Here is a 14,914-nt window from a genome sequence, read left to right as displayed (position 1 = left end):
AATGGAGTGTCGTGTAAAGGAGCATCTTAATATTTCATGAGAGGACATTTTACTGCCATGGTGGGTGCTTCAGGAGGGGTAATAGGAAATGTCTGCAAAGCCACATTATGAATGGAATCTTTGAAACGGTGCCTCTGGTAAAGTCTTTTGACCTAACATGTTGTTTTGGGGAAAGCCAATGAACCTTATCATGTGGCTAAACTTGTGTTTTTATTTGGGGCAGCTAGAAGGTACATTGGATAGAATACTGGACTTGGAGTCTGGAAGAGCTGAAATGGAATCCTGCCTCAGACACTTAGTAGCTGTGTGCCCCCAGGTAAGTTATTTAACCTCTGTCTGCCTTGGTTTCCTCATCGGTAAAACGGGGATAATAATGGCACCTACCTCAAAGGCTGCTGCATGGAAAAATTGAGACAATATTTGTAAAGTGCTTCATAAATATTAGAAAGCTATATAAATGTTAGCTATTATTATTAGAGTCAGACAGACTTCTGCACTGCTCCTCCACTGCTTCCTCATCTAGCCCTCCAGCCAACTCTTGGTACAAAGCACTAATGGAAGGAGCAGTCACATAGATAATTGACAACAATGTGTAATCCTTAAATGCCTCGTACTTGGTTTCATGGTGCATTGCATGGTCTTTTTCCCCAGGAGATTTATCTTCCTGATCACTGTTTACTTAGGCTAACATTAAAAATAGCTTACATTCCAATTGGTTGGTGGTGGGAATATGGCCCAGACTGTGCTAGGTTGGGGAGAGAAGCTAGGCCCAAAACACAAAACAGCAAAGCCCAACCTTCTGGCTCTGAAAAATTGTAATTAAGCTGAGCAAGCTGGGTAGATAATAAAAGAAGTAGGTACACGGGTTTATGAAAGGCTAGAACCAATGTTAACCATGTCTCTATACTGACTGAGTCTAAAGCAGGCAAAAACAAGTAGTGAACAAATGTTCTATTTATCCCTCTGTCATAAGGGGGGGCAGGGAAGGTGAAAGTTGGTTAAAGTAAACTTTATGCCTTGCTCACAGGTATTTTCATTTGAAAGTTTTGTTTGATCTTGGCTTCCTGGTATGAAATTCAAGATTTTTGTAATCTGAATATACTGTGAAATTTTAAAAATACCGTGAACTCCAGACAAGGTTTCATATGTTCCAGGAACAACCACTAAACTAAACAAAGAAAGCTAACTTTTCAAATTCAAGGATAATCAGAAGGGTAGCTAATGAATTTTCTAACTCTCTTTCCTTACATAAAGCCTGTGTGTATGTGTGTGTGTGTGTGTGTGTGTGTGTCTGTATTGAAGGAGCTGGACATGTTTAGCTTGAAAAAGATCTAGAAGAAAATGATATGCTTATTGAATTAATTAATAATTAAACAATTAATAGACAAATATATGAACATATATATACACACACATACACACCATATACATTGGTGACATGCATAAGTTTGTTCTATACCTGTTTAAAGTATCTATTTATTGAAGATCTGACCACTCAACTCTTCCTTGATCAGTGACTCTAGTTGGAGAGAGAACTTATGGGGGGTAGGGAGGATCCTAGAAGCTGACTGATATGCGCATGGACAAACTATTGGAGGACTCTCAGACTGCAGCTGTTTTGGGATTAGTCTTAAACCGGTTCTTCCCAGCCCAAGACACTGCCGCCTAATCAGTGGATCAGAGCTTTTTTAATTTCCTGGAGGGAAAGAGTAAGTGAGAAAAGACAGAGGGGTTGTGTGGGCCATGCACAGGAGCATGCTGGAGCCAGCTCTAACCTCCTGAGAGCAAATTGTCCAATATTCAGTGTGAGCATTTACACCTAAGAAATCAGCAAATGCTGATTTGTAAATCAGGCACACATTCATCGTTTCATTCATTGTCTTGACTTGAGAGAATCATGGAGAAAATGTTACTAATGCAGATTAAACTTAAGTGTGTCCTGTGAACTTTTTTTTCTCCTGGAGACCCAGTTATTAAGCATTTACCAGCATGCCCCTGGGCATTCAGTGTTTCAGAAGACCTTTGGTAGGGAGAACATCAAGGGGATACAACATCTGAGAACCACAGAAGAGCCACCTGAGGATGAAGCTGTTTGCTTGTCTCCAGGCAGTCCCAGAGTCCCAGAATCTCAAATGAAAGAGGCCTCAGAGGCCATATAATAGGGCTGGAGAATCCTTTCTCCAGCATTCTTCCTAAATGCTTATCTAGCCTTCAGGCTTGAATATCTGCACCAGGAGCCTCACACTTAGTGTGTGTGTGACCCTGGGCATTTCGGTTAACTTCTGCCAGCCTCAGTTTCCTCATCTGTAAAATCAAGGCAGTTTGAGTCAGTGGCCTTTAAGGTCCCTTTCCTGTCTACCTCTGGGGGAGTATCTATCTCTTGTATCTCTGTTCTTTCTATCTTAGGCGGAGAGTAAAATACAATACAAATAATAATAATATAATGATGATGATGATGATGACATGGCTAGCATTTACATAGCACTTTGATGTTTGCAAAGCATTTCACATGTATCATTGGTCCAATGATTATATAACGAAAATACTAAGATGTCACAATAAAAAGAGCACTGGGTTCTGGGATCAAAGGACCTGGGTTTAAATCCTACCTTTGATATGATATTTGTAACCTTAGGATATTCAATTAATTTCTCCAGATCTTATATAGAAAATGAGAGAGTTAGACTAGATGGACTCTCAGGTCCCTTCCATCTCCAGCTCTAGAGTCCTAGTCTAATCCCTGGCTGGGGGCTATAGCAGTCACCTGTCTATTAGCAAATCCCAACCCCTCTCCAGACAACCAAGTCATTTCTGTGGGTGAAATAACCAAGATGGCTCTCTCTCTCTCTCTCTCTCTCTCACTCTCTCTATCTCTCTCTCTCTATCTCTCTCTCTTTCTCTCTCTCTCTCTCTCTCTCTCTCTCTCTCTCTGTCTCTTCCGTCTTTGTGTGTGTGTGTGTGTGTGTGTGTGTGTGTGTGTGTATGTGTGTGTCTGTCTATCTGTTCATCTGTGTCTTTGTCTTTAAAGCTGGTTAATCTCAGAGGGGAAAATGCCTTCTTTCCACTTGGTCTCAAGAGCAGAAGCATAGGTTCTCAGATCAACTACTGGCAGGGGACAAACTGAAGATAGCCTTCCCAAGGCAGGCAATGAATCTCATCCAGATATAGCAAAGTGCACTGGGCCCAGAGAAGGGCTGAGAAATGCCACCTCCTCTCCTTTACCAAGGATGGCTAGCTACAGGTCTGCAATGTCACACATACAGCTAGGTCCTGATTAGTGCAAATATATTAGTCAAAGTTAATGTGTTTTTGGTTTTACCAAACTGTTTTTTTCTCCTCTTTATTTTTATTCTCTGTAATATGGGATTGGCTCATTGGGAGGGGAAAAGGAAGGTATAAATACGTATTATATATTTGTATGTATGTATATGTATATACATGCACACACATATATATATACACATACATATACCTACATATATATGTATACATTCCGAAATGAAGATGATATAGAAACAAAATATAGCAATAAAAGGGGTTTTTTTCCTCCATGGGACCCTGATTAAGTACCTTCACCTCAATTTTCTCATCTCTAAAAGGAAGGAGTTAGACTAGGTGACTTAGAAAGTTCCTTCCACCTTCCAGTTCTATAGAGGCAGGAGATAGGGATTTGACCAAATATGTTATTGGTACAGAGTAAGGAAACTCCTTCTACCAATGCAAGCCACTACCTTTTCCGCCACTTAATTTCTTAGGGTTGTCCAGAACATTGAGAGGTTACTTACGCCCCATCATGCAGCCAGCATGTGTCAGTTTTAGGACTTGAACCCAGGTCTTGCTGGTTCTGAGGCCAACTTTCTATCTACTAGGCTACACTATGTCCTATGAGGCAGCAGTATCTACATTTCCACAAATTAGGGGTGAGGGAAGACATTTAACTCCAAGTCACACAATGGGATGTTTAATACAGAGAATATCAATGAGCCTTTAGTATCTATGCTGAGAAGAAAGAGAACCTTTTGTTTGGCTTCAACCTGTGAGGCTGTCAAAAGGCTAACTTACAGTTTAAACTCATTTCCTGAACCATGTATTGGAGTAGGATGGTTCCCAGTTACTTTAGAGCCAACACTAGGGTAATTTGTCCCCTGATATTGTTTTGAGTAGACATGTTTGTTATTTAAAATGTTCTCCGTCCGACTTCTCAAACTCTATTTTTGGACCCTTTTCTTTTCATTAGATTGATATGTATTGGGTATGGGAGGAGGTAGTGGGAGGGAGGTCAGGAGGAGATCTACAGAGAAGCCACTTTCCCACCACTTTTGGAAGGATGTCTTATCTATCTTTAAAGGACATGCTATGTCTCTACCAGGGACTGGCTTTGTTAGCTACTTCACACATGAACATACACACACACACACTCACTCACACACATGTCTGAGACCAGATTTGAATTCAGAAAGATAGGTCTTCCTGACTCCAGGCCTGGTGCTCCATCCACTACAACACCTAGTTGCATATGTATTTATGTATATTTTATACACACACATACATATGTACATACATACACCCCACAACAATCCTGTGAGCTACGTTCTACAGATATTACCCCCATTTTCAGGTGAAGAAAACTGAGGCACTGAGTATGAAGTGGTCTACGCACTATCATTCAAACAGAAAGTATCAGAAGCAGGATTTTGACCCAGGTCGGCCTGACCATAATTGCTCTTGAAATACAGAACCATGTCTGCTTTGGTCCTGTTTTTATTGAACAGTGTACGCCTTCCTTCCATGGTGAAAATGTTGGAAGCCCCTCTTGCTAGCTGAGGGGATGTCTTCTTCTACTTTCCAGGGTGTCCCTTAATGTTTGTATGTTAGGCAAAGCTGCGAGGGCTTGATCACTCTTACCTCCATGTACTGGTTAAACAGACGCAACGTGTGGTCTGTGAAGTTGAAGACGTTCCGCCAGCCAAACTGGACCATGTCCTTAGGCCGGCCCTCCTCAGGCCCGTTGTAGAGAAAGTTGAGTATAGCTTCAGCTGTGATTTCTTCCTCATTGAGCTGTCTGTTCACAAAGCTTTTCACTGTAGGATTCTCCAGAGTATCCTAAGTTTAGAACAGGAAAAGTACAATGGGCATTTCAGGAGCAGTCATTTTCTCCAAGATCCTAGATTTAGATCTGGAAGGGACTTTACAGGCCCCTAATCTAATTCTCTCATTTTATAGATGAGGAAACAGGCCCAGAGAAATTGAGTGACTTGTCCAAAGTCATGCATGTAGAAATTGTCACTTGGCATATGAACCAAGATCCTCTGATGCCAGATTTAGGACTTGTTTTCTTCCTTCTTTCCTTCCTTTCTCTCCCTCTCTTTTTCTTTCTCCCTTCCTTCTCTTTTTTCCTTCTTTCTTTCCATCTTCCTTTCACTCTCCCTCTTTCTCTCACCCTTCCTCCCTTCCTTCCTCCTTCCCTTTCTTTCTTTCTTTCTTTCTTTCTTTCTTTCTTTCTTTCTTTCTTTCTTTCTTTCTTTCTTTCTTTCTTTCTTCCTCCCTCCCTCCCTTCCTTCTCTTTCTTTCTTTCTTTTTCATTCTTTCTTTCTTCCTTCCTTCCTTCCTCCTTTCCTTCCTTTCTTCCTTTTTCTTTCTTTCTTTTTCTGCTGCACCCACACTGCCTCTGCCCTACTTCTTAAGGCTTGTAGTGTTTGGAGGCTGAGATACCCAAGCCCCTTTAGCAAGTAGGCAGGCTTACTCTAGACTCTAGCAGGTAGACTTAAGGCGCTGTGGACCCATGGGAGAGAACTTTGCCACAGAGCAGATCCACCAAAACCCAGGTATTACACATGATGTAATAGTCTTCTAAGGGAAGGAGAAAAGCAACAACACTTTCTTTGGGATATTTTTTTTTCTTTCTCAACTAGTGCAAATATAAGGATTTTATACTCCTCTCTTGGCAGAGCTGGAAACCTACAAAAACCAACCCCATAAGGGTGTCCAGGTTCAATAGGAGGCTCTTCTCTTCTAGGATGACTGAGGCCATGTTGAGTCTTCATAAAAGGCAAAGACATTGGGATTCCCCTCTTAGTTTGAACATTGTGTTTGGATATTCCCTTGGCGTTCAATTCACATATTTTCTTTCCAAATTAGATGACTTCAGGAGTATGCTCTGAAGTTTCATAAATCTTAAGACCACAGATTTAGGGCTGGAAAGGACCTTGGAGACCAATCCCCTCATTTTCCAAATGAGGACACTGAGGCCCAGAGAAGTTAAGTGACTTGCCCAGGGTCACACAGGTGCTAATTATCTGAGGCAGAATTCAAACACAGGTCTTCCTGAATCTAATTCTCATGCCTAGAGCTCTCTCCCTCCTTATCTCTGCCTTCTGGCTCCCCCACTTCCTTCAAATCTCATTTAAAGTAGAAGCCTTTTCTGGTCCTAGTTAATTTAGTGCTTTCTCTCTGAGATTATCTTCAATTTATCCTGTCTATATGTTGTTTCTACATAGTGGTTTCCTTGTTGTTTTCCCCATCAGATTGTGAGCTCCTTGACAGCAAAGAGAGTAGCTATATTTTTCCTTTCTTTGTATCCCCACCACTTAGCACAGTGCCTAGCACATAGTAGGGGCTTAATAAATGCTTGTTGACTTGAATCTAGTCTCTACATCATGCTTCCTTGGATCATGGATAGCATCACAGGAGCACAGATTTAGAAATGGGGGCCATGTTTGTTATATTTTTACCTTCATTTCAAAACATGAAGAACCCTTTCTTATGAAATACAAATGAAAGGGACCCAATTTCATTCTCTTAACTGCTCCCCTCCCAGATCCACCCCACAAGAGCTTCCCATACTCGGATCATGGTAATCTGTGTGCTGTTGTTAAAGAAATGCCAGATCTGAGGCCCCACTTCTTCCCAAGCCTTGAGAAAATTTCTAACACGCTCCAGCTCTTCAAAAGTCGAGTTGGCCTGAGAAACAAAGACAGACAGACAGGGGAGCAAGGATAGAGCAGGGAGAAAAAAAGAAAGAGTACACATGAAAATGCTTCTGCAGTTTTCTAACATACCTGTCAGGGTGGTCACAGTGTTTGGGAAAGGCCTTTCATGGAAGTGCTTTTCCTTTTCTACATTGACCTGAAGATTCCTCAATCTGCTGAGATTTCTCAGAATAGCCTACCATTTCTCAGGATCCCTGATTGGCAGAAACTGTTGCTTTCTTGTTATCCTAGATGGTCCATGGGATATTGATGGTGTGATTGTCTCCCTGAACTTCATCAAATCTTCTGGTTTCATTCTGTTGGTGAGTTGGTTCCTCCCTCTCTCTTCTCCAACCAACACTGAGGCCTCCTCATACAGCCAGGACAAAGGCAAATTGGTGATCTGAACTAGCTAATAGTGGGAATGGCACACACTTCCCACAGGGATAGAGCACAGGTGTCTGGTTGGGAGACATCACTGAGATTCTGAACCTGAGATGCTGAGGGCAGGACCAGAGCATGGGCACTGGAGCGGAGCATACCAGGGAACAAGTGTCTGGGAGAGGAGGAAGGAAACCCCAGGAACCCACCAGCCCAAAATAAACATGAGGATCACCAGAGGCAAGTAAAACAGAAGAAAAAAATACATATCTTCTTGAGGGGCCCAAAGCAAGGAGGCATGAAGGGTGAGGAGAGAGGAGGCTTACATGCTTCAATATCCGATGAACAGCAGGGGAATCTGGAGTAAAGAGGATTTTCCCCATCAGCAAGGGCTTTGCTGCCCTCCAGGCTATTTTAGTTAAAGGATTTGCTTCCATGTTCTGGATCAATGAATTGCAAAAAGATGCTGCCAGGAGAGAAGAAGAGAGGGTTGATGGAACCATATCCACTCTGCCCAAAAGCTTAGCACCAAGCACGGTCATTATCATGTCCAAATCCCAGACCCCCTTCACTCAGAACTGAAAGATCAGACAAATAAACTAAGCTAATAGGCTGGGCTCATACAATGACAAGTTCATCATTAGCAAGTAACCAAGTACAGCTCAATCAAGACCTTTCAGTGGAAATGAAAGCTAGGGCTTGCCTTGCTATATTTCTTTACAAGTGAAAAACTGAAAAGATTGCTGGTGATTAGGCCAAGAGACAAAGGACATTACCCTGCAACCCAAAGAAAAGGAGGTGCTGAGCCAAACAGGCAGAGCAAAACAAAGATACTGATGGTACTTGATTTTTCCATGAGTGCTATGCCTGACTTTCAAGGTTCCCTGAGCTGCCTTCCATCTATTCTCTATGTATGTTGTATGGACTTAGTTGTATGGACCAGATTGTCTCTCCCATTAGATTGCAAGCTGCTTGAGGGCAAGGATATTTGAGGGTATTTTTCACCTTTCTTTATAAACACAGTATTTCACATAATGCCTGGTACACAGTAAGTGCTTAATAAGTGTTTGTTGACTTGGCTTGATTTGATGCTATTGTCAGTGTCACAAGGGCAGCTTAAAGCTGGCACCTCCCCCACTGCCTTATTTCATTTTTTAGCTCCTGTCAGTAATTTGCCTGTTGTTACAAGAGCCAGGAAAGAAAGAGTGAAGGGGGGGAAGTTCCCTGGCAGGGCCTTGGCATCTAGAAAGTTAGACAGGGCTGCACACACTGCTCTCCCTTGCATTGTGTTTGTCAAAAACACCTACCCACAGTCATGTTGACTTGCCAAGGCCCTTCTAACCTGACCTTTCATTGAAATTCTGGCCTGCCTCCCAATTCACCTTTCCTCCAACTTTTTCCTCTAGAATTTAACCCTAATTCCATTACATCGGGGACCAATGACCCCTCTGTTTTTTCCAGCCAAGTCTTGGCTCAATCCATGGCTCATGCCCAAATTACTTTACAATTTCTGTCCTTTCATCAGTGGGAAAATAGAGGCCCCTCTTTCCCACCTCCCCATGCCCCCCAAAAAGTGCCCAAGGTCACTCAAGGAAGTCGTCAATGTGTTAAAGCCAACACAGGATTCCCAACCACAGCCTAGGAGTATCTAACCAACCTGACCAACATGGTAGATGAGGAGTGACTCAAGAACTTAAAAGAAAACTTACTTGTTTTCTTATCATAAGAATAGACAGGATCTTTTCTGGAAGGATCTATGCCTAGGAAGGCTTTGTAGTTGTTGTCTTCGTACCAGTTATAGGAAAACACTCTGGATCCACCCCCCTCTGGATAACCACACAGGAGATCAGAGAGGATCCTCATCAGTTGGCTAAATGACTCTGGCCCTCCATTCTGCAGAAGGGGCCCTGTTACCCACAGCAGGTCCTGGACACTTGGCCGACGGGCTAGCTGGAGAGGAACAATGGCCCAAGGTTAGTAAGAATAACAGCTAACAGTTATCCAGCATTTTAAGTTCTGAAATGTATTTTTGGTATGTATGTGTTTAATAACATTTATACCATTATAATATAATATGTATCTATTATAATTATATAATATTATAATTATGTAATTTATATGTATTAAGATTTAATATGGTACATTTAAAACCTAGCAATGAATATATCAATATCACCAACTAAATTTGCTTAGCAATTATAAACATTTTAATTAATTCAAGTATCATGACAATTTTTCAGTTACTCCCTCTATGTAGGCAGGAAGGAAGTACTTAATAAGTGCCTACTATGTGCTAGGCTCTTTAAAAATATTTTCTCATTTTATCCTTACAACCAATCTGGGAGGTAGGTACTGTTGAGGAAACTGAGACAGGCAGAGGTTAAGTGACTTGCATAGGGTCACACAGCCAGTACAGCCAGAGATAGGAAATGAACCCAGGTCTCTCCTGACTCTTAAGCCCAGTGTTCCTTCCTGTGTAAAAGCACCATAGATCTGAAGGTGGAAGGGTCCTACAGGCCATCTAGTCCAAGGGCCTAGTTACACAGATGAGGAACCAGCCTGGGGAAGTTGAACTACCTGCCCAGGACCATAGGGAATGGATCTGAACCTGAGCCTTCTGACTCCAGATCTCAGGGTCCTGCATTAAGCTGAGTGAGTCCTTTATAGCATGTTGCCTCATTAGCAAGCAGAGCCAGAGCTAGCAATGAAAGCAAAGCCTTGACTTTGAGCAGGATCTTCACGGCCATCTGTTTGACAGAGGAGAGTCATGGTGGCCAGGAAACTTTTATGCAGCTGCAAAATAAAGACGGACTGGTGTGCCCAAAGAAATCGGGATGGCCAGGGGTAGCTGGGGGTGAGGGAGAGGGCTGGTATCCCACTAGTGGCATAAAGAACTTCAAAACTCTCCTTCTCTTCTTTCAATTACTTGTTTGTCTTTCCTGGCAATGTGTCTGCTTTTTCTTTCTCCCTCTCTCCCTCCTTCTCTCTTCCCCTACTCTCCCTCCATTTCCCTCTCTCCTCTCTTCCTCCCTCTTCTTCTCCATCCTTCCCTCCCTCTCCCTCTCTCCTTCTCCCTTTCCTTCCCTCTCTCCCTTCCTCCCTCCTTTTCTCATCCCCTCTCTTTCCTCCCTCTCCCTTCTCTTTCAGGAGAACAAGCATCACAATCTGGAGAAGAGATATCTATAGCAGTAAAAAGAATGTCCAGGGCTTACTTAAGAGGCTCTGTGATTCCTATTTGCTTAGCCTTTGGGGGAGGAAGGAGGAAAAGCCACTCTTCTTACAAAATATACCTCCCAACTTGTCCTAAAAAGCATTTGGGGATTTAAAACCACCATTGGAATTCAGCAGGGTGAGTCTGTGACCAATCCTCCCATCGACATTCAGGGAGGTTTACTTGTCATCCCCTTCATTGTCTGCATGCCAACACTTGCCTCTGCAAACTGACAAGTGTCCCAGAGAATCTGAGCAGTGAGTCATGCCTGTGATGATAGTCTGCATTTCACTAAAGTGAAGATGGGTTCTTTGCACCACTGTGAATCTCATAATGACTCTGGGAGGGATTATTATCATGACCATTATTACATTTTGCCCATTTGACCAAAACCACACAGGATGGGCAACATGGAGGGAATGTAGTTTCCTTACTCAGGGGACCACCCTGTGATTGAGGAGAACATCAGTCTGCTGGAATATTGGGGTCCTTGCTGCAACAAACAAAAGGGAAGAGATGGTGTGCTTATTAAATTGGCAGATGTCACGCAGTTCAGATGGGGAGCTAAGAAGAGACAGTCAGGTTCAAATAGATCTTTCTAGGTTCCAGCATGGGGACAAATTGGAGTAGATTAAATTTAATAGGGGAAAATGGTAAGTTTACACTTGGGTTGACAAAACCAACATCATAAGCTCAAGCTGGAGAAGGAAGGGATGGACAGATCTATCAAATATCTGGGGGTTCTAGTGGGCCATAAACTCAGTCTGAGTCAAGAGAGCAATATGGGAGTCAAGATACCAAGTGCCACTGGAGAGCTCATAAGGAGAGGCTTAGGTTCCAGTGATCATGCCATGTATCCTGCCCTAAGCAGGTCACCTGTGGAGGATCATGCCCCTTTCAGGTGACAAGAAGACTTGGTAGGACTGGATTTTAATACCAAAAGGGTTGTTACCAAGGAAGATGAACTAGACTTGTTCAGCCTAGTCCCAGAGGGCATAACTAGGACAAATGGGCAGGAATTTTCAAGACATAAATTGAGGCTTGTCATAAGGAAGATTTTCCTAACAGTTTCTTGTTGTTCAGTCGGGTCTGACCCTTTGTGACCTCATGAATCAGCATTTTCTCGGCAAAGACTAGAGTGGTTTGCCATTTTCTTCTCCAGTGGATTAAGGCAAACAGCAGTTAAGTGATTTTTTTTCAGGGTCACATATTAAGTGTCTTGATTCTGAATTTGAACTCAGGTCTTCCTGACTCCAGGCCCAGCGCCCTATCTACTGATCCATCTAGCTTCCTGTACCTAACAGTTGGTGCTTTCCAAAAGGAGAAGAGACTCATAGTTATAGGCTCATAATCAGAGAGCTGGAAGGGAGACAATGAAGCCATGCAGACAAACCACTTCATTTTACAGATGAGGCCCAGAGCAACTAAATGAATTATTCTAGGGCTCACATATATTAAATCTTCAAGAAAAGGCTAGCTAACCATGGTTCAGGCACAGCTTGGACTAGATCTCCTCTGAGCTCCATTGTGATTATCCAAACCCGTGACTCATATAAGGTCAAACGGTCATCAGCATTGGTTAATATATATTAGGTACTCTGCATGGACTCATTTCACAAAGATTTGTCTTGCATTCTAAAGCAATATAAGCAACCCCCTGGTAACCATATAAGGAACCAGGAAGGTTGATATGCCTTAAATTCCTTTACTTACTATCAGCTCCACCCTTCTTATGTTGATAGGCACAAACTCAGAGTTCCTGAATACTGATAAAGCCAAGGAGGTTAAGTCAAAATACTCCCCAGAGCTGGTCAAATGCAATGTGTGCTCAATCTCCACACCCCACCTGCAAAACAGCTGTGTCTGGCCTAGGCTCATTTTTCCTGTGGAAAATGCCCTAGCTAAATTTGAAGTTCATTATGCAAAGGCAAAGACCAACTGGGAATTCTTCCGGTCTTCCCTGGGGAGCCCAACCTGATATATTCAGGGCTGAGAAGGCTGGGAGATGGGAGGGTATGGGGGAAAGACTACAGGTTAGCTAGCTTGCCTGGCATATTTTACAAAATAAAACATGACACAGAAAAAGGGTTGTTTATCTGGGACAGTATCTTGGAAATAATGAACATGAACTTGGACAGACTTCGAGAGAGTGGAGGATAGAAGGTCTTGGCCTGCTATGGTTCATGGGGCAAAGACTAGGATATAACTGAATGACTGAACTACAACAACAGAACAGGCAGAGTTATGACTAGAAGACCAAGGTACTGTTTCAAGGCCCCAAATTTTAGTGAGCTCCAAAAGCACCTACATTCACTTAGGTGCTAGAAACAACTGAACTTAATATCTAGTTAATAAAAACAACTCGTTGAAATAGAAAGCCACCAAATGGCATATGCTTCCTTCTCCTTTTCTTTCTTCAGCCTTTGGTGCCATATACCCTAGGTTAGTTCCCCAACTCAAGAGTGGCCTCACTGTGGGAGTTTCAGTCTCTACACACACCTGTGAGGATACTCACAGTTGTGTATAAATTTTTTTGATGCTTGCTCTAGGTCCCTTATGAAATTGGCCCTAAATAGGAAAAATGCTAGTTATACCCCTGATAACAGGTCACAGCAATGGACAAGATGTGGCTCCAGTAGAGCAGCTTTTTGTTAGAGAAGACAGATTAGTAATCCTAGAAGCTACCCAGACCTGGATAGATAGATTTCTGATTGACCTTGACCTTATATATAATGACTGAATTTGTATATTTTGTCCTTCATGAATCCTCCACTGCAGTCCTTCCCTGATGCTTCAGCATAACATTCAAAATACCTCTGAGTTCTAGAAGGCTGTCTCAGCAGAACTTCTAGCAGATCCATATTTAAAGTTAGGCTTCAAATATATGTTCAGTGATGGATTTGTAGGCAAGACGACCAGACTAGTCAAATTTAAAGAAGTTCATCTCTAGAAGGTTGGCTAATGGAAGGTGACTTTTTTTTTCTTTTTTGGCCAAAACAATTCATTTTTGTCAATTCTCATACCCTCTACCAAGGTGTGAAGGGGTCACGAGCTTTATCACCAGGAAGAATTCCCATATCTATTCATGGATTTTTTTTTAAGAAATATCAGAAGATGAATTATTTTGCTCATGAATAAACTCCTAGATAAAGTGGGCTTCAACAGTTGTTGGCTGAGTGGGAGAAGGGGAAGATGATATAGACGACTCGGTGAACAGTGTTGGTGTCAGAAAAAGAGGATAAGGGCTGGAGACCATGTCAAATAAGGATGATTGCTATGGACAACTGGCGATGTCTAGCCTGGAGATCAAGAGACTTAGTGGTGATGTGGGAGGCTCATAGAACCATAGGACTCCATTTTATATAGAAGAAAACTGAGGCCCAAAGTCATGTGACTTCCCCAAGGTCACACCAATCTTAAACATCACAGGTAGGATATGAACCCAAAATATATATCTTAAAATATTTGAAGTCTGTCATGTGGAAGAAGAAGTAGACTTATATAATGCTTGGCCACAGAGAAGAAATCACTAGGAACAATGGGTATAACTGGCAGAAGCAGATTTTAGCTCAACTTAAGGAAAAATTTCCTAACAATTAGAGAAGTCCCAAAGTAGAATGGGATACCTCAATAAGTAGTGGGTTCCCATTTCTAGAGACCTTCAGCTAAAGAGGCTTGATGACCACTTGTTGGGGATATCATAGGTGGAAAGGCCTATAAGGCCTATAAGGGCCTTTCTAACTGAGATTCTCTTATTCTATGAGCTCATCAGTGATCTTGGTGCTGCTGGTCTGTGAAACCATGGAATCCAGTGACTTAGGAACCAAGAATGCCTTGGGTCAAAGGGCCATGTCCTTCTGGAACATATTTTGTAAGGGATCCCATTCCTGGGGAAACTACAGCCCTATGAAGACCTCACTGACTGGGAGCAATTCTTTACAATGGTTGAGGAGGTTTTTAAATAAGAAGACTACATCAAGTTCACCCAACACACTAATATTATTAATAGAGTCACTTTTGTAAGTTATAAATATATATCTATGTTATAATTATTTTGATGTTATATTAAAGGTTGGTTTGTATATTAATGAAGCTTTTTTCCATTAAAAAAGAAACTATATGTGAATCCTCTGAAAACAAAACAGGACTAGGCTAAACCTAGTGGTACATGCCTATACTCCCAATTATACCGGAGGCTAAGGCTGATGAATCTCTTGTGGTTGAGTTCTGGGCTATAGTGGGCTATCCCAGTAAGGTTTCCACACTGTTTGGCATCAGTGTAGTGACACTCTGGGGAGCAAGGAGTTACAAAGCTTGCCCACAGAGGAATAAACCAAGTTGGGATAAACCAGGT

At 42.2% G+C, this 14,914-nt stretch overlaps 1 protein-coding gene across 1 annotated transcript in view; it reads right to left on the bottom strand.

Annotated features, from left to right (window-relative positions):
* The window catches only part of ABCA4 (ATP binding cassette subfamily A member 4), a 151,933-nt gene that overhangs the window by 108,748 nt on the left and 28,271 nt on the right, over window positions 1–14,914 (bottom strand). The window contains exons 5-8 of the mRNA XM_036768201.1: window positions 9,059–9,299; window positions 7,676–7,815; window positions 6,844–6,960; window positions 4,906–5,103 (exon numbers count right to left, since the gene is read on the bottom strand). Coding sequence (XP_036624096.1) covers window positions 4,906–5,103; window positions 6,844–6,960; window positions 7,676–7,815; window positions 9,059–9,299 — 696 coding nt within the window. The remainder of the gene's footprint in view (window positions 1–4,905; window positions 5,104–6,843; window positions 6,961–7,675; window positions 7,816–9,058; window positions 9,300–14,914) is intronic.

The sequence above is a fragment of the Trichosurus vulpecula genome, chromosome 7 (assembly GCF_011100635.1).
Source record: "Trichosurus vulpecula isolate mTriVul1 chromosome 7, mTriVul1.pri, whole genome shotgun sequence".
Classification (NCBI taxonomy): Eukaryota; Metazoa; Chordata; class Mammalia; order Diprotodontia; family Phalangeridae; genus Trichosurus; species Trichosurus vulpecula.
Note: the sequence above shows the minus strand (reverse complement) of the source record. Positions and strands in the feature narration are given on the sequence as shown.